Source organism: Topomyia yanbarensis, chromosome 3, assembly GCF_030247195.1.
Source record: "Topomyia yanbarensis strain Yona2022 chromosome 3, ASM3024719v1, whole genome shotgun sequence".
Classification (NCBI taxonomy): domain Eukaryota; kingdom Metazoa; phylum Arthropoda; class Insecta; order Diptera; family Culicidae; genus Topomyia; species Topomyia yanbarensis.
In genome coordinates this window covers 287053588-287080147 of record NC_080672.1, presented here as the reverse complement: position 1 = coordinate 287080147, position 26560 = coordinate 287053588, and the positions used below count along the sequence as shown (strand labels likewise).

The 26560-nt window shown below is 36.3% G+C and overlaps 1 protein-coding gene across 1 annotated transcript in view; it reads right to left on the bottom strand.

The window, feature by feature from the left end:
* LOC131689507 (mucin-2-like) overlaps positions 1–13374 on the bottom strand; it is a 65685-nt gene extending 52311 nt beyond the window's left edge. The window contains exon 1 of the mRNA XM_058974645.1: positions 13054–13374. Coding sequence (XP_058830628.1) covers positions 13054–13056 — 3 coding nt within the window. The 5' untranslated portion in view covers positions 13057–13374. The remainder of the gene's footprint in view (positions 1–13053) is intronic.
* Positions 13375–26560: the final 13186 nt, after the last annotated feature.

Below are 26560 nucleotides of genomic sequence, written 5' to 3'. Positions count from 1 at the left end.
TAGAAGAAAATGTTCGTCTTCAAAAACTCTGAAAACCATCAGAAGGATAGGTTGGAAAAAAATGAAAACTGAAAAAGTTTTATTGAAAATTTGGTTTTTCATGAATTGATTCTTTGTAATATGTTTAAATTACTTCTACGGTGAACAATATAAAAAATGTAGTTTCGTTTCTATGACAAAATACTGCACTTTACAATACTTTTCTATTATTTTAAATAGTGGGTAGGGTGGTTCTATTTTTTTAAATCATGAAATTAATTTTTTAATGGTTCGAGATAGAAAATTAAAGAAAATGAAATTTTAACTTTATCGAAGACACTGAAACTCTATATCGTATACTTTTCATTTTACAAGAAATTTACAAAAAAAAAATCAGGGTGTTTTTAAAAAAAATGGTTTTCTTTGTATAACTTTTGCAGTTTTGATTTTTCATTACGATCACTTTAGAAATACTTTCAGATATTTTGAAGGAGAACAATTTATCTTAATATATTGAACCTCTAGCTTCGCTCGTTAGAAAGTTATATAAACTGTTTACCAAAAATAAACTATTTTTGAGTAAATATTCCAAGATATAAAAAAATATCGCATCTTCCATTTTTTGGGGATCTATACTACAAAGCATGCTATTTCATATGAAAGCAATAGTATTTAATGTTCAGTGCCCGAATCGAAGATAATTCTATTTGAAAAAGTTATATTTTTTATATAAAAGTTCTTATAATTTTAAAACGAAAAAAAATCAAGCAGTTTGTGTTTTAAAGAAAATTATGAGCCCTAAAATAATTTTCAAGTTGTCCAAAGGGTACTTTAGCGTTAAATAAAAACTTCAAAAGTTATAGAAATAAAACCGTTTTTTAAGGAACACCCTAAAGCTTACATTTGAATTTCTCGTGCAATGGAAAAAATAAAAGCTAGAGCTTGCATGTCTTCAGAAAATTTGTCTAAAATGTGTTGCTCTACAACATTATGGAAGACAGTAAAGCTCAATCTCAAATCGTTAAAAAGTTCTATTTTAAATATTGCTAAATTTAGAACCACCCTAGCATCGGTTTAAACAAAAGAAGGGCCTTGCAAAGTACAACAACTTTGCCAAACATGTTATAAGGCTAAGTCATTTAATTTTAGCAAAAAGTTAAAATTCCGGCTAAATTCCCATTCTGGACCACTGTGCACTGTCTTAATAGCCCCGGATCCCCCTACAATTATAAGATATTGTTGAAATTATAGAACATTGTCATTTAAGATGTCTAATTTACCGTATATTCCCGAAATCTATTTAAAGGAAAACAAAATTTCAAAATTGTGCAAATGTATGGTTATTTCAACAATACCAAAAGTTCTTCTATCTCTTTGCGGAGAATATCCTAATTAACCAAGTTACACTAAAATATAGCCTAAAACATGCTTTATGGCAGCGTCCTATCGCAAAGGAGTAGGCGCTATACACTTTATTTTGTTTTACCAAGTGCCAGCCTTTTTCGCAACTTTTACCGGCTTTTATACAGCCGAGCACTCAGCTAACAAAGTTTTTACCGAGATCTTAGTAGAAGTGACGTTTGCTTTGCTGAAATTCGGAAAGTATATGGCTGGTAATCAGTAAATTAAAGCCACATTGCTGAGCTATCAGTTGAAAAATTTTACTGACCTTTCAGTTGTGCTGAAATTACCGAACTGAATTGAAACACTTCAGCTCGGTAATTCCGGATAGCTGAACAGTTTCTAAATTTTATCGGCAACGAAGCAATTTACATTTTGTTTTTAAGAATTTTCTACGTTTAAAAGGTACTATTAATAAAAATTGATTGAAGAAAAATAGAGATATAGGCACAAGAAAATAATTAAATTTGATATTAATAGCAAAATGTCCTAGAACCCCCACTTCACCTATTCTAACAAAGGTCGCAAAGGTATCGGTCGATTTCTAAGATTTTGTCACATTACAAAAATTGCAAAAATATGGTTTGCAGGATAAAGTAGAATGGTTATAAAGAATGGATTTTTTTAACAAAATGCCCCAAAACTCCAACTTTTCCTATTTTTTGGAAAATAAAGATACTTTCATTGAAATGCTTTTTTTCTCAAAAAAGGGTACAAATTGTAATTTTCCGTGTGCTACATTAAAAGTTTTGGCATTTAATGTTTTTTTCCTCATATTTTCCCATAGTGCTAATGTTAAAAACTTCAAGCGAAGTGGGCGGGAGTTTAAAATTGTCCAAACGATGTTGAAATTTGACATCTGAGTACTTTGATATTTGTCCCAATATGAAAGGGGGGGGGGGGGGGTTAGAGATTTCCAAAATAAGTATTTTTTTCAATGCCCTAGTCAACAGTGCCATCTTTGAAATTTTCCCCGATCTTATTTTAGTGCAAACAATTAAGTAGTCTTCATTTTGTTATATTCAGAATTGCACATATTTTGTCGCATGGAATTTTAAATGTTATTTTATATGATGGCATTGTAAGGGAACACGTATCAGTCGGGCGATGCCAACCGAGTAGATATTTTTTTGAACTGAGCAAACTAACTTGTTTAGTGTTTATTTGGCCAATCAGGGATCTAATTCATTGAGCATTTTGTATACGTAGGAAATATGCATGGTCTTGTCTGAGCGGAATGATGAATGTTTAATCATGTATGAGGATTGCGAATTGACAATTAAAGAGAAGAATCAAAAACCAGTTACTAATTTGCGGCAGTAATATCAGTACGAAGATTACATGTGTTATTGTCATATCCATTATATATTTTAGTCTATTAAATCATCAATCAAGTAGAATAATTGGGTGTACCCCAATGGGGCATAAGTACGTTACGCATACGGACGTTTGGCATACGGGCGTTTGGCATACGGACGTATGGCATACGGACGTTTGGCATACGGACGTTTGGCATACGGACGTTTGGCATACGGACGTTTGGCATACGGACGTTTGGCATACGGACGTTTGGCATACGGACGTTTGGCATACGGACGTTTGGCATACGGACGTTTGGCATATGGACGTTTGGCATACGGACGTTCGGCATACGGACGTTTGGCATACGGACGTTTGGCATACGGACATTTGACATACGGACGTTTGACATACGGACGTTCGGCATAATGGACGTTAGGCCTAAAGACGTTAAGTATAATAGTCGTTAGGCATAATTGACGTTAGACATAATGGACGTTTGGCATACGGACGTTTGGCATACGGACGTTTGGCATACGGACGTTTGGCATATGGACGTTTGGCATACGGACGTTCGGCATACGGACGTTCGGCATACGGGCGTTTGGCATACGGACGTTTGGCATACGGACGTTTGGCATACGGACGTTTGGCATACGGACGTTTGGCATACGGACGTTTGGCATACGGACGTTTGGCATACGGACGTTTGGCATACGGACGTTTGGCATACGGACGTTTGGCATACGGACATTTGGCATACGGACGTTTGACATACGGACGTTCGGCATAATGGACGTTAGGCCTAAAGACGTTAAGTATAATAGTCGTTAGGCATAATTGACGTTAGACATAATGGACGATTGACATAATGGACGTTATGTATGAATTATCATATTCAAGTATCACTTAACGGAACTTTGATAATAACAATATCTCAAGCCTGAACGCGATCCAATGAATCTAAAAATAGATAACGAAAGAGATCTGAAAGAGGGCGGTGACGATTTGCTTATAAGATACTTTGGGGGTCGATGGGTCCATTGGTATTGGGGCTGTGGCGCTGATCACGATACTGTTAGAAATCTGTGATGACATCATCACAGTTTCTCGATGGCGGAATGTTTAACGCATCCAACTAGAGACTGAGAGACCACAGGTTCGATTCATTCTTAAGAACATATCTTTTCACAGTGTGTCCAAAAAAGTGAATTGTAGCCGTTCCGGTCATTCTTTCTCAGTCTATTTTCCATTGAACACGTTCCTAAATACCTTGAAAAAATGTAAAAAACATTACTCAAGACTATTTTTTGGGTGTATTAAGGATCCATCATTGAAGAAATTTGATCTCAATGAACATTTATGATGAATATCAATGGGTATTGATATAAAATCCATGATATTAATGGAAGTTACCATTTTGGAAATCTTTTTGTATCTATATCTTAAAAATAGCATAAAAGTGGCTTATTTTTTACATTTTTTGATCGCCGACAAAATTTAAAGTAATCAAATTCAATGCGATAAACAACAAATATGCATTTTGCTGAAATATTTTTTTTTCAAATAAAACTTTGTTATTTCAATAAAACAGCGAAAAGTCAATATTTTCAAATGAGTTTTGCCAGTGGTTCCGGTTGAAATTTTAATTAATGAAATAGCTTAAATTTCTTTGTTTTTGCTTATATTTTCAAAGTCTGGTTGGAGCATTATCGTGAGGAAACTTTTTTTTTGACCACTCTAGTAATCACTGACCAATTAACACATCATCGCTCTCTCTCTCAGAGCTCCAAATGTCAGGCTAAAAAAGGCTAACGATAGTGCCTGCAGAGACCTAGAACTAGAATGAGCTCAATAATCTCCGGTAAAGGATCCCCAGATTCTGAAGACGTTTATTGCGTTTAATGACCTAATCCGTTAAAAGGGACAATTATTCGTTCTATATCCCTTTTAAAGGGAATATTAACAACTCACAATCACCATAAACTGCAATGTTTTGCAGAGCATAATGCTAACTGATATCAGCCGTTAAAATTTAGCTATATATTTTGTTTGTTCCCTTCCACGGCTAACCGCAATGCGTCCAAAAGCACCAGTCACTCTCGCTGTGAAGAGTAAAATTAAAGATCATCTTCTACAGCTAACACCGACTGCGCCGGTGGTTGAGTAGTAAGCGTGACCGCGTCTGTGAAATGATTAAATAAAGCGCTGGTTAGTCCAGATAGTGGAGTCACCTCTCTAGCGTCAGTCATAAAGAATTAGAATCCAACTTCTATACTTACTAACAACTCGTCTTACGTAAAAACCTTATTCAATGAATATAAGTTTTGTGTTCATTTGTATTACCTCTACTGATCACAAAGAGCATATAAATAATAAAATAAATAAAATAAGAATAAAATAAGAATAACTAGTTAGCAAATGCAGTGCATAAAAATTGTGTGTTCAAAACAGTTCTGAATAACAACAAACAAATTGATAAAACCAGATGCGATACATTTTCAAGGTTCACTGGCGCAGCTGATTGAAATTCAACGACCTTTTTCCGCCCCAATTTTCGATTGAATGAAACAGGTTTCAGTGAAAAACGTAGAATAATTTAATTATGAAGATCTTGAGGATCTTGACATTTAAGGGAAACCATAAGTTTGGCTGAATCCGAAAATTCCATGCATATTAAATTAACTTTATCCTTCGATCTAACGAAAATGCATGACATGTGCACAAATCAGCACAGTGGTTGGTGTTGGTTGTAGAACCGAGAGTAGGCCAAGAATCCATTGGAATACCAAAACAGCACCAAATTCGTGTCTGTCTTCGACTAGCTATCACGTTTCAGCACTTTTCGTCCGAAAAGATCCTGCGTGCGAACTCGAAACGGTACCTTTCACAGCAATCGGTGAACCGGTTCCTACAATCCCAACTTGCACTTATTTTTTTTTTGCTCACAGCAGGCAGTAGTCCAACTGCAAGGACGAACTGCATAAATGAGCACTACGTTTACGATGATTCGTCCCATCCTTTGTTGTGGCATTTCGTTGATAAAGGCGTCTTATGAAGAAAAGAGGGCTCGGCCAATAAATTCCGACTACTTTTGTGACTGTGTCTCATCTCCAAAAAGTAATTGCCGAGTTGCAACCAGTAGGCAGTATATAATTGGGTAGGTTCGACTGGTGACTGGAAGCTGGCCTGGCTTTCGGCGAAACTTTGCGAAGTAAAGTGCGAATTTGTGTCACGATGAGATCATGTGTTCGGGTTGAGTTTTTCGGCTGAAGCCACTGTTTGCTATTTAGAAACGGGTTTGACAGTACATATGAAGAATCGATTGCTAATGCTAATGGTCTGCCATCGTAGCGTAATGGGTTAGAATATCAAATACGGAAACTATCCAGAGCGTCTGCCTTTGGATACCGCTGATTTTGTTGTGTCCGTTTCAATGAGGCGTACATTATTTGCTATGTTTGAATAGCATGCTTCAATGCTATGAAAAATGAAGAAAATAAATCCATCTTCGATGAAACGAAGCAGCATGGCACTTGTGAAGGTCGGGCGTGGATTAGTAAGGTATCATTTGGATTGAGTTGAACGGACGTTTTTTTCATTTGATGGTCAATTTCATTATATTGGAAGGTGCGCGATTTGTGTGTGTTATGTTGATTATGTTAAATTAAAGAAAAAATATTTTAAGAAAAACTTCGCAACCAATTTATCACTTTTATAGTTTCTTTTAAATGAAATTTAGCTTAGTTTTGTTAGTTTCGATTGAAATCAAAATTTTTCGAAAATTTCAGTGAACGTGTCATGTTTCTACGATGAAAGTTGACCGAGCAATAAGGAATCAAAAGAAAAATTGTACTTTGTGGCCAGAAAATTAAAAAAAAAGTGGAATCAATTATTATCTTTCGTTATAGAGTTGTGGTGTCTTTGGAAAAGTTGCTGTATGGTACCTAGCGCTTTATTTGGTTGAATTATACTACTTAGGATTCAGTCGCTAGGGCGGCGCTGTTTGCAACTTTTTAATGAAGCTAAATAGAAATGAGGTGTCTTCGAGAAAGCTGTAGGTCCTATCATTTTAAATATATCTTCTCAAGATGCAAACTTTGTAGCTCCTGTATGTTTCGAGATAGAGCGTACTTTGGTTAAAAATTTTACTTACAGATTATGTTTTAAAAAATGCGCCAAATTTCAAAACTTGTAGGACCCACAAAGTTAGTATCTTCAGAAGATATACTTATAATTACCTGTCATATAACTTTGTCATAGATCCCATCTTTCTATCTAGTTCCATTAAAAAGCTGATAACAGCGCCGCAAGAGCGACTGAATTCCGAACAATTATAAAATGATTAAATAAAACGCTAGATGCCGTAAAAAACACAATTTTTTTTCTGGCGTGTATAAACTATTTTTCCTTAAAACTGTTGGGCTCAGGAACACGAAAAACTTGTTTTGATCAAGATAGGTGCTTTTCTTACAGGGCTAGTAGCTGCTCCATGTTTACCTTCCCCTACTAAATACCATTCTTCTAGAATTTGTATAATAGTCCAAATGTTTTAAGAATGAAGTCAAAAAAACAGTTGAGATTGATACGTTTTATATGATTTCGAATGTATTTCAAGGTAACGAAGATATATCAAAATTTCATTTCTAATCGTTAACTTAAACTGTTCTTGGCAACACTGCTCCAGGGGAATCCAATCACAACAATCGCAAAACTTCAGTTCTGCGGATAATACTTACGACTGTTGGTGCTAAAATAAAAGATGATAGTCACAGTTATTAGTCTTACTTATTCTTGTAAGCAAATCCTGTCCTATCAAATGACTAGATGTTTAAAAACGATGATGTTTATAAACAACGCTATTTCAGTAGATAAAATTAATCGAATCCTTCTTCCGTGAAAAAGATATTACCGAGCACTTCTTCGCGCACTTCATGTGGTTCCTATTGCACTAATCAGCAAAGACTTCAAGCGAACGAATTAGGCGAAAAATCTTGAGATCATCCACAAAGGATAATCGTGGAGTCTTCAGAATATCAGAAACATCAACGATCCCAAGCGGCTTCCTTGAGGTATTTCAGACGTAGAAGTGAATGTAGGGGCCTGGCATTCTCTTCTGACATCTACTATCTCTCGGTCAGTGAGGTAGGATCAAAACCACTGCAAAATACTACCATTTATTCCAAATATCTCCATTTTTGCTATTCAGATATCGTGGTTTATCTTGTCAAAAGCGGCAGATAAGTCGGTGTACACAACGTCGGTTTGAGCGCGATGTTCCATACTCTCTGCTATGAAGGATGTTAAACATAATAGGTTAGACGCAGTTAACCATCCAGACGTGAATATTAATACGCCGGATTTTCGGCTATTGCTAGGGTATCCAGTACCGAACACATGACTGGAAAGTGTGTTATCGTTCAACCACGTTTCGACGAAGACAATGATGTCAAAATTATTTTTTTAATTTATGATTCGTTTATTTGACACGGCTCATAGCGGTAGCTTAACGGAGCCGTGGATCTTTTATATGTTTACAAATGTAAAAATAAAAATTTAAACAAATATTATAATATTGGATCTCGTGCGCGCAACTTTTTATTGCGAGCGGAGACCTTCTTTCTCGGGGTTTGCTGGCATTCTGCATCTGGGGGGTCATTTAATTCTTTTTTGTTTTTCACGTCCAGGTCGAAGCCGGCTTGGTGTTCGCGATCAGATGTTTTCCCCTGTTTCTTGCACTTATTGTTGACCAGCGTAAATCCGTCACTGTTAATGTTATCTTTGCCAATGTTGCTTACAGTTGATTTTGAGGTACTGGATGCTTCTTTTGTGGTTGTCATTATGGTCTGTGCAACTGTTGCCACAAATTTGGCCACCGTTTGTGGTTCAGGCATCGGTATTCAAAACTCTGTTTTGGGTTGGTTTGCCGTAGTTGAGTTGGCAATCGGTTGAGATGCGTCTTCCTCTGCATCTTCCGCGCAAGGTTGTCCATGATGAGCTGTCTGATTACAATACTTGTACGTAGGAGTTTGCCCCTCATGGGTGCATAGCGTAGTTTGCATAATTGTAGTTCCGTGAGTTTTGAGTTTTATTGTCAAGTAGGAGGGTATATGCCTTTCAACCCGCATCCTCACTACAAAAACGCCGTTAGGAGTACCCGGGAAGAAGTATCTCCAAGTATCAGGTGTAACGAATTCTACTTCTCCGTATTGCGACATGCATTTTGCAATTGGCTCAGGAGGGGTACGAGGTGATAGGTCATATAACCTTACATCTATATAATCATTCTCAATATATACGGGAATCCCAACGTTGTCACTTTCAACCACGTGTTTTAAGTTGTTCTTCAAAACGAAAACGGCTTGTGCTAACGTGTTGAATGATATTAACACTGCACTGCGAAAATGATGATACTGAAGGTACAACACTTCCGTAAGTCTAAGTTGCATTTTTACCTTCAGAAGGTATTCCACTTCACTAAAACTCGGTCGTTTGAAACAAAATTTAAAGTCAACGACCGCAGCGTTGGGTCGGAGTAGAGCTTTTTAGTCAACTTCACTCATGATGACAAGAATAATCCGATGTTTCCTTTGTTCTCGAGACAATGCACACTAGATCGAGAGGCCTGTTGTTCACTTGGCTCGATTGTACGTCTGACTGCGGCAGAAGTAGAAAGTAGACTGGTGTCAAAATTCTTATCGAATATTGCAAGGCGGTATTGCTCGACGATTGAGTTGATACCACCAACATTTTGGTAGTATACCAGCAGCTTATCCCGTCGTTGACCAAGGCTCACAGATGCATTGTACTTGCCTGAGGTAGGTTTGCGGAAGACCCCTCGTCCCAACTCCACCACAGCACCGGGTCGGTTGCTGGTCGCTGGCAGGAATGGCTTGACTGTGATGGGGGGGGCTAAGGGCTTCCTCACGACTGGTGGCAAGTGTGGGATGTATGAAATATAGCTGGACTAGGTACCTCACGTAAACAGCTGCGGTTCGCTGACAGGAAGAGCGGCATCTGGTGCTGATACGACGCAATTAACGGAGAACTGGAATCGGGGAACATTTCAGCGCTTGAATTATATTGAACTTGCCGCAGTAGGAAGTTTGGAAGACCCTTTCTCCACTCCCGCACACAGGACCGGGACGACTGGTGAACGTTGGCTGCAGTAGCTGGACTGTGGCGGGAGATCGAGGGCTTCCATAATACAAGCTGCGGTGCATCCCGGTATCCTATTAACGAAATTTATCCTGCATTGGTTGGTCGAAATTGAATTCACGAACGAGTACTCCAATGGGCTAAGTAGACGCTTTGAGTGCAGTATCATTTAGCTCACTCGGAAGCTCAACTCGGAACAAGACGAAATAGAGTTTCGTGAGATCGGTATCTTTTTTGACCAACAAAATTGCTTTGGGTGTGTCGCTTATACCGAGGCATTCTTGTGTCATAGTAACAATCTATATGGCTCGGGTCGAGGCGGATCAGATAGACCCAGAGCTGATCCCGTTCATCAGCAACTGTTCGGATTTCTCGCTGAATGGATCTAGTACCACAGACAGCGGTTGCAGTGGCACGATTTTTTGTATTATTCTCACGACTTCGTTTTGGAGTGGGCAGGTCCCCGGAGCTCGCTTCACAATCAGCTCCTTTTGAGTTAAAGAGCCAGAATTAGCCGGAAAGTGAGTCTCAATGCGGCTCGAGAGATTTAAACTATCGCGTTAGTCAGTCAGTCAGTCAAAGTAAATATATGTAAACCGAAAAAAGTACTATAATATAAGTACTATCCGTAGAACTGAAGTTATTGCAATTATTTTGCTTGGATTCCGCTGGAGCAGTGCTACCAGGAAGAGTTTCATTCAGAGGCAAAAAATTAAATTTCAATTTATCTTAGTTGTCTTAAAATATTTAGAAAACTTTTTATTTTGTTTTAATTATAGAGGTTTGACCTTAGGGTCATTCCTCTTTTTTCGGGTTAGAAAAATCTCTTTGGAAAAATTTCTATTTGCGGGGTTGGGAATCGAACCCAGGTGACCTGCGTACAAGGCAATCGATTTACCAACTACGATATACCCGTCCCCTCATCAAAACTTAAAAACCTAAAAACCAATCGATTTGAACTTTCTATGGCTACCTTTTCGATGCTTTTGGACTTTTGTAAATATTCTAGGATAATTGCATTGGTAATCCGAAGGTAAAAATTGAGCAGTTTCTAGCACTGCGCGGGATGCTTCTATCTAAATCAAAAAAAAGTTCTTCATATTTCCGGATGCCAACAGTGTTAGTAAAAGATAAAGTTTTTGAACCCTACATGCGCTAGAAATAGATGAAGACGAAAGGGTTAAGGACGAGACTAAGATATTGTTGCTAATTTATAAGTATAGCCACCCAGAGCGATCGAATATTAAGTAAAATAAAAAAAACAAATTGCGTAAGTGACTATTTTTGGTGCATATTCAAGTGCTGAGTTGCATGGCGTAACAAAATTTTGTAAAAAATGCGTTTTCAAGTTATGCACTTCTAAATCCAAGAACACTAAAATATATCTTCAAAAACAGCTCTTTAGGGTCAAGATCAAGATAATTTCGAAACGGTCTGCTTTAAAAGCTCAGTATTTTTTGGGATGTTTTAAAATGCAATGCACCACATTGTTTGAAAGAATAAATTTGGTAACTAACACCTTAAAAGTAATATAGAGAATAAAGTTTTAAAAAAATTAGAAATTTGGGGCTTCAGTTTTTGAGAAAGGAATTATACATAACTTTGCTGAAGACATACGAGCACACACACAAGTACAGCTTGTCGAGATATAGAGCATTATTTACGAAATTCCATTAAATTTCATATCCTTCAATAAAGTTTCTTTATAGTAAATTTTAGAGACTAATACCAAGGGTAAATGTTTCATTGTGCTAAATAACTTTGCTGAAGGTCAAACAAATGGAAGAGTTATCATTAATATACAGTCAAGTTAATATTGATATTAATATTACAACAACTTGTTTTAAAGGGGTGCAAATAACCTAATATCTCTCGATAATCCGAATACGTGGAGTATTCATGACTTCAACAAAGTTGTTTCTAATACCATTTTCAAAGACTTTACTGAAGACGCTAGACGATTTTTGGAACATTGATTCTCTATTATTTCATTGTATTATATGATAAAACTTCGCAGAACATACTGAATCTCTATTATGTGATCGGTATTATGTGATCTTGACCGCAATAAAATATTTTTAAACATTTAATTCAGTATTATTTACTTTAAAAGTGCATAACTTAAGAAGGCGACCTTGTATACACAATCTAATAACGTTTTTTAACTCAGCACTCAAATCTACACCAACATTCACGCCTACGTCATTTTTCTTTATTTCGCTTAATTTTAAATATATCTAGAGAAAATTTTCAATAGGACGTAAGTAACAATGAGAGATTCTCTTTGGGGTCTTTCTCTCTAATAAAAACCGTCGCCTTCCGATATGTACTGGAAAATTAGTGCAAAGTGTTGTAATGACGTCGTAATAAACGTTACTTACGTCCTATTGAAAATTTTCTCTAGATATTCTTATAAGAAATTCAAAAATCGAAATGCTCACAAAAATCGATCCTGGCGTGCTAGATGCAAGCCAAAAACGCAATTTTCCATCATTTTTCTTCTACGTTCCGAAAAAATATGGTAATAGTACACTCAAGCTGGTATTATGTTGATAGCGGTGTTATTCTGTTGATAACAGTACGAAAACGTAATCAAACTTTGACTGGTGGTGTAGCTACTACTTATTTGTTCGATCGAAGAATTACATAACTTTGATACTTCAATTTATTTTTTTTCTCGGAATTTAGCATTAAAATCTTCAGTGAAAATCAATTTACATAATTCTAAACAATTTGTTTTCATTGTTGACTCACTTCTGTACCTTGCCATACCATCATGCAAGGTACCGTTGTAGTAAAATTTTACTGTAAGCCAAAGAACAGAGAATGATTAACAACAACCCCCTTCCAAATTGGTCAATTATCAACCTTACACTGAACGAGGATAACACATTGACGCTAATTGGCACTCAGGATTATGTAACATCATTCGATAGCAAGTGCAAGTAAATTCCTTCTCCTCCAAAATCCGGTCCCTATAAATCGCTTCTCTCCGCAATTCCATCTGCCATCATTAACCACATTGATGACCTGTGACGGGTTCTTTATTGCCAGTTTGCCCGTGAATAAGGTGCCGGCAGATTCGATCAATCACATACAAATACACAGGTGCATGCTCAGCTCACACACAGTCCGTATAGGAAAAGTCCTTGCAAGGTCCTTTGAGTTGACCTGTGCCATTTGCCTCGCTGAACTACGGCTACTGATTGCACTCACCATCTTCTCAGCTATTCCGCCAACTGCTTAATATCCTTGTGTAATTAGCTTCTTATTCACACACATACACGGTGGTTCACACCACACCTTACAGTCCACGTTCGAGCTGGTGCGTGCTCAACAAATAGTCCAAATTTTCACACGTTTTCGTAAAGGTCAGCTTCTGTTGTTCTCCACGAGTGAACCGCGAATTGAAATAATTACAATATTGCGACACTTTCCTTAAGCAAATGTAAAAACAAAAAATAGTTAAACCCCCCCAAATATCATTCAACAATGGCAGTGATGACGGTGGTGAAAATTCGAATGAAAACTAAAAGATGTCTCATCTTGTTATTCGGTTTTATACCGCGACTGCTCTGCTACATCGTGCCTCGGAGCCGACAATGTGCGTTGCTGTTGACCACGAGTGCCAGCGTGAGATGCCCGCCCGGCAGACGATTCACGGACCGGCTCTGACAGTGATAAAGATGCGTCGCATGGGGAGTGTCTAGTCGGATGGGCTTCGCAAAACGGATGATCACAGCTGTAGCGGAGTGCTTGATTCAACGCCAATTCTCAAGTAATTTATGTTGCAACGATTTCTGTTCAATAGGTTTTGGAATCAGTTGTTAGATTTGAACCGGGTTTCTGACAAAAATCGGGAATTATTCGAAAAAACTTTGTTAAAACCAAAATCAGCCAAGCAATTGTAATGTACGAAGGAAAACAATGGCTAACTATCACCAGCTGTCGCTATTTCCGAGCCCGCTGTTATAAAATACCTGGCTATATTAGATACCATAGAACCCCACATTTCTTTAAGTCTCCGCGAGATGGAATGCTTTTGAATATGTATATCTTAAGTTAGTTGAACGCGAAAGCCGAAATTGTACGATCCTCTCGTTTTTTTTCTCTCACCTGAGAATCGGTGCGATTCTCTTCTCCATCAAGCCGTCTGACACGATCGCCACCCCGCTGTCGTTGCTGGACATGTGCTGCATGGTTGAGTATTTTGCTAAAGCATTCTTACACGTGCGTTGGAAGTAATTCCGTTTACAATTCTGTCGTTGGACTGCTGAACACCGGTTTTGATTTATTAAAATAATGTAATAATTATAACTCTTTCTCCAATTACACTGGCAGCGGTAGAACACCAATGTAAAAACGTAATCGCTGAATAAAAATTTATACATCGAACCGATCGCTGAATGTTAATGCGGTAACACGGTAATTCAGACGACAGACACTAATCTATCAACAATATTTTGCTATGCTGGAAAATGTCAAAGAATGATCAAATGAATGATCTGTCCTGTTCTTATCCAAAATACCCATAAAACTTAAACTTCGTTATCTCGACATACAGTAGACAGTGTGAAATTCGTAGAATGCATAATTTTCAACTGGGAAAGACGAAATTTTTATTCTTTCAATCAGTTTGTTAAACGATCATTAATCATGACAACAAAACTACTGGCTAACCTTGAACAATGACTATGGATTCAAGAGCTTGTCCGCCTACAGAGTGCGGTAAGCGTCGCAAATTTTTTGCAACACTACATTTGTGATATCGGCTAATATTTAACCTGTATTAAAAATCTGTTTTTGAAGATCTCGTTTACAGTCGGGTCTCCAGCTTCGTGAATTCCTAAGTGCTGGCAATCCTTGTTGCCGAGTTCCTTGTAGATGAGGCATCGATTATAAGAAATCCCACTGCTTATGGGACCAATTGTGGCTGCGGCCGATTAATTCGTCCATGTCAACATGTGGCGTCATACTTTTCTTGGGGGAAGTTAAGGAGGGGGTGTAAGGTATTTCCGGCGAAAAGCAATAGCTCCTATTTTTATTGGCGTAAGAGAGTATTAGTCAAATCATTTAATTGCCATAAAACAATGCAACATTTGAACAATATTTTCTTGTTTGTTTTCAGCAAAATATTGAAAATTGGGCGATTTACAGTTAATCTTCAGGAGGTAATGTTCTTCTTTGCGTCATTGTCCAAGTAAATACAGGAGGTTATAACAAAAATTCTGATATTTTTTTCAATAACATGTTAACCGATTTTTAGAAATAATCGTCTTTTTGGCTTCAAAGTGCTAGCAAAGATTCAAAAATCGAATCAAAAAACTCCTGTGGTTAACTGGGAAATGATGTAAAGAAGTACTGTGGCGAAATTCAGAACAATTGGTTCTATAGATTTTGATTTGAGATACATTGATTTGAATTAAGTATAACGACTAAATTAGCCGAGAATTCAAAGATTTCAGATCACGATCACGATACTGTTGGGAATCTGTGATGACATCATCACAAATCGTCGATAGCGGACTGGTTAACGAACCCAACTAGGGGAATTGGACACCTTAAAAAAAGGAAACAAAACCCTGTTTTAATCCACCTAGTGGTGCAATTGTGCCTTTCTCATTTGTCCAAACTATGATTCCATGGCTGGTTATGTTCAGTACAACGGTGTTAATGAATATTACATATTCAGTACGATTTGCACATACATACAATGGATCGACAGCCACGATCTTGAGATGCTATGTGTCGACACTGAAACATCGCTTGAAACCAGCGGCGAATCAAGGAAGAGGATCCGGGGGGTCCGCACCCTGCCGAAAATTTTCAACTTGTTAAGAAATTTTAAACTTTTTTAAAAAAAATTCAACTTTAAAGTAGCAAGTCCTCATTACATACTCCTACCTACGCCTAAATAAGTCAAAAAATCGCGGCCCACCTAGCCGGGATTAGGTTGACGATTTTTAGAGTGATCGCATAACCTTTCTATTCTATTTACTATTCTATTCTAACCCTTACACAGCCAGTATTGAAAAGCATCCTGGAAAACACTGCAAATATTCTGTAGTGTTTTTCTTGTCAACATTAATATTTGAAGCATATTATGTGTAATATGTCGCAAATATTAAAACGGCCAGGCCTACTGTGCAGAGTTTTGTTTAAAGATGTTTCAAAATTATACGGCAATTAAATTATTCATTTAATGAATAATCTAACTAATTATTTTGAATCTTGAAGGAGGAAGAAACGAGGACAACCGTACCGACCGTTTCAGTGTAAAGGGGATATGATAAATCGTTGGGAGTGACTAGGCTAAGAAGGTTAACGTAACTCCTTTGGTCCTTTGGGATGCAACAGAGGCATTTACACCTTGCCTTGGCTAATGAGCCTAGGTTATAGCGCCTTTAATCGCTGTTATGGACGACTGCACCCAGTAAGGCAATAAATTTCATACGTTCTATAATACTTTACTGGGACCGCGCCTATAGTCAGCAATCGGGAATCACCGCGCTCTCTGAAATGATAGATAAAATTGGCGAAATCGGTTATTTAGTACTAAACATAAAAACTAAAAACTCCTAAACAGCTTCGAGATCAGAAAAAAATGAAAATCAGACGAAAATGCTTCCAGAAAAATCAAACTTTAGTGATTCTCTTATTTATTGCGTGTGTGTAAGCGGAGTTCCCGAATATTCAAATATACATAAATACTTGCATTTTTGAACTGACGATAATTGAGAAACTTGGGAGACAATTTATTGTCCTCGTAACACTTCATTTCAACAAACCTGCTTTTGATAAAGAAATCCAGACTGAAAACGGTACACAAACAAATCAAAATCGATTAGTCGCCACAACCCGAACCCATCCCGAACATCTCCCATCATAATCACATTGACGACCATATCTTGCACCGTGGCGCTGCTGATTCGGTACATTCATATGCCGAATTAGAAGAAAAGGAGAATTAGTATTAGTAGTAGTTTAGCCTCAAAAGGGCGCGCGGATCCTAGTTGAACCTCTCGTCCCAACGTTCCGCCGATAGGTTCTTAAGGAACGGTGTGATGTCATTATTGGTTATGGACTCGTGCAGTTCACCAACATATGCCGCAACGTCGGTATGGCTTCGTTCCACCTACTGAATGATGACGCGCTGGAACAGTCTACTGTACATAGTTCGATCGGTCCTACTCGTCTGATTAGGCAAGTATTTTCAAAGATTCCTTAAACAGAATGGTCTTAGTTCGCGACGATAGATAATTTTCCTCTAAACTTGTTTTGAGGTGATAAACAATGTTTTCAAGGCAACTGAAAATTTTTCTGGTAACGATGACACGACCAGTATTATTTTTTTTTACACGTTCTTTTACCTTGTTATATAAGACCTCCAGTTATTACACCCGTTTGAGTTTGTCCAAAAAACACGCAACGATATATGGCACTCGTCCATAGTCGATTTTTTATATGAGTATTTAAAGCGTTTGTTTGGTATAAAGTTAGTACCGCATAAAAATCACGTTACAGTCAACATTACAAAAAAACGCGGTAACGAAAAATAATTTATCATATTTTGTTGAGCATGTGTAACTAATTTCTAATACTTATCTTACTGCTTTCTGGATGCTCCACTATGCGCTGTCCGTTTAGCGTTCGACTCTTCCACTGAGCGTAGGCAAATTTGTATTGGGACTGAATACACATTACAGAAATTAACTAAATCTCTAGTTGTCGCTTTTGCATTTGAGACACCATCTCTTCATATTCCAAGGATTATAGAGCGCACAAGATATCCCACCATACATTATAGAGTAATATTGGAGTAAAATCCTTCACTCCGTAAGGAAAAATTTGGTTTTACACTGTCACTACACATCCAACATGCGAAAGGTTTTTCCTGACGCAACTGTTTCAAAGTGAACGACTCTCCACTTCACTTCTTCCGCGAATTAACAACAAAACACTTCCGGAATTGAAACCCCGAAAACGGTCTTTACTATGAAAAAAAACTTTCAAAGAAAGAAAATATCGTGGGCAAAATTATCGACAGAAAAAAATTTAACTGTCTCGAGTCCAGAGTGATAGCATAACCTTTCTATATGAGAAAGGCAAAAAGGTGCCAAAGTCCAAAAATGTCAATTTTCGCCAAATTTTTTTTTTTGAGATCGTATCAAATCTCGACGTTTCATGCATTTCAAGGACATTTGGCATCAAAAATACAAATTCGATTTGGAAATTTTTCTTTACTCCCCCCTTTGAGCATTTTTCAGTTCAGTTTATATGGGAATTTGCTGTGTGGTCGCACTCTTCAACCCGTAACTCCGGAACCAGAAGTCCAATCAACAAAAATTCAAAGGCAACCGATGAGAAGTTTGTACCTTTCATTTGAGACTAAGTTGGTGCAAATCGGTCCAGCCATCTCTGAGGAACAGAGGTGACATTTTTTTCCACATATACACATTAGAGTGGGACATGGTTATATGAAAAAAATAAAATTTGGCTCCGAGTAACTTTTTGGGTCCCATTTAGCTCCCAGAACAACTCTGCAAATTTTTAGATCGATCGGTCAAACTATATTTTTGCGCCCACGGTTTAAAGTTTACATGGGATTTCGTATGGGAAAATTGTCTTTTGCAAATTAATTCTTCCAAGAGTTGCCTGTTATCTCCTAAAAATAAACAGATATCTGAATTTTATATGAAATTTGTCAAGGAAACAAAGTCTAGAAGACTGCAAAACGATCTGATGCTTGTGGAAAAAGTTATTAAGCAAAAACCGATTGATGCCCTGAAGATTGATGAAAATTTCACTTTTCATAGCATCACTGCTTCTGTCGGTTTTATTATATACAAAATGTTTTAACTTTCTCTTATTATGTTCAAAAGAAGCCTCAATTTATCCCTCAAAACCTTGCGAAGTGGCCAAATAGTATAGATAAACGATTTAGATACGTTAAGAGAGGATTAAAACAAAATTGCGTATAATTGGACAACCAACAGCAGTGGTGCTAGAAAAAATGAATATTTTTTCAATCGTCAGAGCATCAATCGGTTTTTGCTAAATATCTTTTTTCTCAAGCATCAGATCGTTTCGTGGTTTTTGAGACTTTTTTTCTTTGTTAAATTTCCTATACAAGCCACATAACGATTTATTTTTAGGAAGTAATGGGCGACTCCTGGAGGAATTATTTTGTAAAAGTTAACTTTCCCATACAAAATCCCATGTAAACTTTAAACAGTGGGCGCAAAAATATAGTTTCACCGATCGAGCTAAGAATTCGCACAGTTGTTCTAGGACCCAAATGGCACCTAAAAAGTTGCTCGGAGCTGGAATCTATTTTTTGTCCCACCCTAATACACATACATACATACACACACTTATACATACACACACACAGACATTTTCCGATCTCGACGAACTGAGTCGAATGGCATGTGACATTCGGCCCTCCGAGCCGGGATTAGGTTGACGATTTTTAGAGCGACTGCATAAACTTTCTATATGAGAAAGGCAAAAACATGGCTCAAGGAATATATGCATATTTTATAGTAAAATTATAGTTTTGTATGTCAATTCAAAAACTTGCACGTTATCATTATTAATGCTTTTTAACTAATAGTTTTTTCATAATGCAATTACATTTAAAATATTTCCTTTCTCTTTAAATTTTTGTTGAAAAAAATAAAAATATTCAAAAATAGGTTCTATGTAATTTAACTTTTTCACACAAGTTTTTATTTTTAATGAAAAACGTCATACCTTTTTTCCCGTGTATATTTTTACATTTCTTATAAAAGAAATGTATAGAATTCGCTCAAACTTTCAAGATTTTTTCCGAGGCCCGGAGGGCCGAGTCTTATATACCAATCGACTCAGCTCGACGATTTGGGACAATGTCTGTGTGTGTGTCTGTGTGTGTGTATGTAACGGACAAATTCTCATTCGTGTTTCTCAGCAATGGCTGAACCGATCTTATCCAAACCAATTTTAAATGAAAGAACTAAAAAACAGTATGAACGCCATTAATTTGTTTTTGATTCTGATGTTTAGTTTTCAAGATATGAATGTTTGAATGCGTAAAAATGGCGTTTTTTGCAGTTTTTTAGGTTATCTGCCGAAATTGACAATATAGATTAACAATTCATATGTTTTTAGACAGCTTTAACGAATACCTTTCGAACAAGCTATTGATTGTTGAAATCGGACTATTATCAAAAGAGATATTTAACATTAAATGCGGACGAAAGATTTTTATCATTTCCCATTGCCAGAAATATGACCAAAAACATGTAATCTATTATTAACGCCAAAACGGCTTATTTTAGGTCAATAGTATCTTCGGAGAATTTAATGAAGGCAATATACCCTTTCTTTTGGTATTGTGCTTTTGCTGATTAATCCCCCTATGAGTGAGATATTTTCATAAATTTTCTTGGAAGTGATTATATCGAAATGATGTCTTTAGCAAATTTGTAGCTCTCACTTTTGCGAATAACTTTACTAAAGACTTTAAATATCTATTTTGAATACCTTAAAAGTTATGGCTTGTTGTTTGTTGATTACTCTTTGTCGCCTATTTATTGTTCAATATAGTAATAATCCATTGAAATAAGCCAAACATTATTTCGATAAAACGAATTTTGCATTTCATTTTACTATCTACAACAGCTAGAAATAATCACCGAACACTTCCAAGTTGTCTGGAAGGAACTTGATAACTTATCAGTGCGAAAATGTTCATTTGTGCGAACCTTCTGACTGCAATTTTTTCTAACTTATAACCATCGGATCGATCTGAAACATATCTGAAAATGAAAAGCGAAATAAATAACTCCAAGCAACGGCGTAGCTAAGAGAAGGTTTTGGGGTTTCACACCATACAACCCCCACCACATCCAAAAAAAATATTGGATTGAAGTTGAAAATTTATTGATGCAGACTGATTTAATTCAATATTACAATAATAATTATCTGATCCGTAGATTGATAACCTGTTGTTGTAAACGTCATGGGACTTTTGATAAATTGTCGGAATGGAGTCCTGATATGTAACTGATCTATTGGTCTTGATTTCACAGTTGTCTAATAGCATCAATATCAAATTCCTGCCTGAAAACATTCCAATAGAAAATTCCAGAGTTCTGTAATCAATCATAATCCTCAGATTTATTTTCAAATTGAGCTCGTTTTTGTAGAAATGTACTGTAATCAGGGTCTTTATTTAATAGGAAGCGAAGTTAAAATTGATTTAATGTCTATGAAACATAGAACTGCTCACCAAAAAAATGCATAACTTTCAACATTTGCTAAAAATGTTTTTGCCTTTCTCATTCACTCTAAAATTCGTCAATCTAATCCCGACCCGAAGAGCCGTGTGTCATATGCCAATCGACTCAGTTCGTAGAGATCGGAAAATGTCTGTGTGTTTGTATGTGTGTATGTGGAAAAAATGTGACCTCTGTTTCTCAGAGATGGCTGAACTGATTTGCACAAAGTTAGTCTCAAATGAAAGGTACAACCTTCCCATCGGCTGCTATTGATTTTTTATTGATTGGACTTCTGGTTGCTGAGTTACGAGTTGAAGAGTGCAATCACACAGCAAATTCCCATATAAACTGAAATGAAAAATTTCCAAAATCAAATTTGTATTTTTGATGCCAAATGACTTTAAAATGCATGAAACATTGAGATGTTTGACAAAAATTGACTTCTTTGGACTTTGGTACATTTTTGCCTTTCTCATATAGAAAGGTTATGCAATCACTCTAAAAATCGTCAATCATACCGGCCCGGAGGGAGTATGTAGTGAGGGGTTGCTACTTTAAAATTAAAACTAGTTTAAAATTTCTTAACAAATTGAAATTTTTTGGCAGGACCTGGACCTCCCGTATCTTTCTCCATGATCCGCCGCTGGTTTCAAGCGATGTTTCAGTATCACATAGTATCTCAAGATCGTGGCTGTCGATCCATTGTATGTATGTGCAAATCGTACTGAGCATGTAATAGCAGGTTCTGATCGACTTTGATAAGCATTTGACTTTTGTTGTATGACCAATTATATGTATAGGTCAAATGTTTAAAAACAGTAATTTGAGGTCAAGATAGAATCATTTTGAAACCGCCAATTTCGGAGGTTTAGTATCTTCGATGAGTTTTACAAACGTTAAACAGCGCATCATTTGATAAAATAATTTTGACGGTATATAGTCCAAGAAGTATTTATGGTGAATTTTCTCAGGCTAATATTCATGACTACAATAAAGTCTCAACAAATTCGCTAGACACGAACTCTGTTACTATTTTCTGAAAAATTAATTCTGCATAATTATAAAACTTCAAAAATTACGGTTTCGGAAATATGCCGTTTGGACAGTATGATCGATTTTCACCAAACTCACCGCTGATTTCAAGTAAGTAGAAACAAAGTCGTTCTACTCTAGATCACAAGAAACTTTTTCGAATGCTGAATATCTATTATAATACATTGAAACCCCGATTTTATCAGCCAAATATGAATATATGTTTGATGGGCTCTAGCAGACGAACAAGACTGAATTCGAGTAAATCCTTTCTTGGGCATGTTTTCCTTATCATGAAGATATGCGAAAAATGCGAAAATAAAAAGTTCATCATAATCAGAAATAGTTATCAGACTACATCAAGGGACGAGAAGAATATTTTAACAGCTTCAGTTTATTATAAAGAAAAAAATTGCCCGATTTAGTCAATGTCTCCATTTTGTCAGCCTAAAATACACCATGAGACTGATAAAAATGGGTCTTTATTGTATGTATTATTCGCTGTGTTTCACATTAATAGGTACATTTCATTTTTGGAGATTTTTTTATTGCATCGAACTACAACAATTTTTAGGTAGTTTTCAAGGGGTTATTTTATAGACTTCTTCCAAAATTTGGCGAACCTATTCCAATTCGTATACCAATTAATTGGTATACTTAAGGGTTTATATGTTGCAGATAGAGAAAATACTGAAATTTTCAGCTTTTTTCCTACACAATATTACGAAAGCTTATTAAACAATTTTTCCTAATAAGTTTGTGAAAATTATAAACTATTTGAAATTTTTTAATAGTTTTATTTTTATTTAACCGTGATTTTTTAATAAATAGTGACCATCGCTTCACAACGTAGTCTATTTTTCATGGCTTGCGGTGAGCACGATCTGTCCAGCAATTCGAAAATTATGGAATAGAAATTAATTTTTAGTATTCTTTACAGACCCGCTGGTGCCCTAAAACGATTTCGCTAGATTTTCAGAGCACTGTGCACCTAGTGCATTAACGCAAGTGACGGAAGGTTATCGAAAAGTTTCGTGAAAATGAAAATTCCAGTAATGATGATGATTTTCCTAAACGGTTCGTTATCGTGAGGTTTTCATTCGTTCTTTGGCATTAGGATTAGCGATAATAATTCAAATCAAGGATACTACTGGGAAGTCACCTTTAGAAAAAGTCGATGTCGAAGTAAAATTTGAAACTATGCACGCATGCACTTCAGAGATAGCGTGATATCAGGAGCTGCGATTTCATTTCAACGCTTTTTTTTGTGAAAAGGGAGATACTTACAAATGTAAACATAGGGCTTTTTTCATACATGCGAATGAGGGCTTTGAAACGCAACAAATTAACCTAAAAATTTTGATTCTACGATATTGCTTTCTTAAACTACAGCAAAAAATACAACGGGTGACACTGTATTTTTGTTTGTTTATTTAAAGTTTCGCCCGCGATACTTCAATGCTGATAGGTGAGACCGAAAAAGTAAACAATCGCCAAAGGGGCGATACTATCATTTTGTCAATTTCAATAGCAAAAACAAATTTTAATTTAATAATTTCTAATACTTTAAGAAGTTGTGGGTTTCGATCACTGAATCATGCAATCTAGGATGTAAAAAACACAATAGTTCTTAAATAGGAAATAAAACCAAGTCTGGAAATATTCACTGTTGATTTTTTTTTGAATGGTATCACTGCTAGTATCGCCCTTTTCAAGAAAAAGCGTTGATTTCTTAGTTCTCAGTCGCGTTGGAAATTTGAGTAAAGTATAAACTTCAAATCGATTCAACAAAAAAAATCGATTTTTTTGGCTCAGTACAATATATAACCCCTTTAGGAAAATTCAGTTTTCCCACCACAATATAGATATTTTATTAACAGAGCATTAACAATAATTCGTTGGTATGTCTATTTTATGGGCCATTTTTTCGCTTTCCCATTGATTTGGTTTGAGATTTCTAGCACTGATGTTGTCCTATGCTGATTTGAGCGATTCTCTGAGTCCTGCCACTATCCCATGTAGTATGTGTAATCAAAAACATCGCGAAGCATCAAGTTCTAAATGTTCTCAAACGATATAATATCCGAAGAGTGATAAGAGTTATAAGAAATGTCTCATCACACTGTTAGGTGGATTAAACACGTTTTTGTGAAAAGGTTTTCATTCCCTGTAACTCTTTTTCAGATAATTTTGCTGTATAAAAGACAATAATAAAACTAAAAAAAAATTAAAAACGCTGCATGCCTTTGATTTTGCCTTTTTTTAACCCTCCGGCACTAGCGCCGTTGGATTTTGTGCAACACCTTTAGAAAATCTAGCGAAATCTTCTTTCAGCACCTGCGCTCATTCGAGGGGGGCATTTGCTTGAGTGCAGTAGGGTTAATGTACCTTCTCTCAAATATGTTTCTACAAAATTTCTGAAGAATCTGACCATTAGAACTGAAGTTACAGTTACAGCACTACATAGCCGATGGGCTTCTCCAAAAGAAAAAAAATCGCATACATTTGCAATGCGTCACGTTCGTCAGAATGAACATTAGTGTTAGTGCATTAAAGATCTTTCGAAGTTGCTTGAAAAATGTGTTGGCGGATTCACGCAAAACAATAATGAGAGATACAATCAACTCATCTTGAACATTGGTCCAATGATTCTTCCTACAAGTGCTTTACCAGCCGAAATCGCGTTTATAAATTTATTAATTTATTTATTTAATATATTCAATGAACTTAAGACCTATGCCTTTTATGTTTTAGTTTTTGATAGGAAGAAGCGTTTCTAAAAATATTATTAATAACCAAAAATTTAAATTAAATGAAAAACTAACCTTTACACACAATCTAAATGCTCCATATATTCCCTTTTGAACCCTACTAAAGAGTTTTTATTCTGTAATGCACTAGGTACCAAATTCCAAAAGACAATACCTCTCACAAGTCATGAATTAGAATAGTAACAAGTTCTGCAACGGGGAATATGATACTATTTTCCTATTTGGCTTCTTAAAAGTACAAAGTTTTATAGAAGATAGGCCGGACACTTTGTTTTTAACTTTTTTACGTTTTAACGACATTCAATTAGCTAGAGATTACTGGGTAGGGAAAGTTATGAAAATTAGAGCCATAGTACTCAAGTGAGAGCAAGGATGTGAAGTAAACAGATCGGAAAACTAGAAGTGGCAGGGTCATTAGAACAGGCTTAATATCGTGCGGGCTTAATTTTTGCCTTCTGATAATGAGGGTCGAGCTTAGGCAGAATAACTACGAATCAGCCGAGTTCACTATCATGTGTCCTGATAAAGGTAGACGTATCTATCTTTACCGTGACAACCGGCTTGCTTTTAACGATGGTGTGTACTAATATTACAGTGTGACACTTTACAAAATTGGCAAACGAACATCCAATCAAAGCAGATTGAAAACGTGTTATACTTAAATATCTATTAATATTGAAAATAAATCTACAATAGCTGGTGAGAGCTACTTTTAACCTATTTAAACTAATGGCTATTGCATGAGTGAGAATAAAATCACAATAGAGAAAATGTGGGTAGATTAGGCTTTTGAATAAAAACAATTTTGTTGATGAATTGAGTAACCAAGCTTAAAATCGAAGGGTTCTCAAGGATGCATATATTTTACCACATGGTATACAAATGAAAGAATCCCACTCAAAATTTTTGCCTGTCTCAATAGAAAGGACTGAAAACCGACTTTTTTGAATTGTTACACCCAAACTGCAAACTGTATCTGAAAATTGAATCTGATTGCCAACGATGAAAATATCAGCTTTTAAAGCATCACGTTTCGAACGAGAGATAAATATTGCTTGCGTCTTACTACTATTCAGTATAAGAGAATTATCACCGGCCCATTGAGAAATTCTATTTTGATTCCTGTTTATAAGATCTGAAACCTGATCCCGGCTCATGTTAGAGCAATCAAAATAAATTTGTACATCGTCTGCGAACATATGAACACTACACCCGTATAATTCGCATGGCAAATCGTTAATATATAACGAAAACAGTAAAGGACCAAGAACAGATCCTTGTGGTACACCTGATACAATTGGCAGCAATTCGGAAAAACTACTATCGATAAAAACTGTCTGCTGACGTCTTGTTAAATATGAACGAATTAGTTCAACAGCAGTACGGTTTAATCCAAAATTATTTTTCAATTTCTGACACAAATTATTATGCGATATAGTATCAAATGCTTTAGAAAAATCGAGCAGAACAAGAACGACTGATGATTTCTTATCTAGAATCGCACAAATGTCATCACAAACCTTAATCATAGCTGTTTTGGTGCTGTGACCCGAGCGATATCCCTATTGGAATTGATGTAATAAATTATTACTAACAAAGAAAAAAAATGGGAAAATGGATTCTGCGATGATTATGCCTTTCATTGGTTTATTTTTC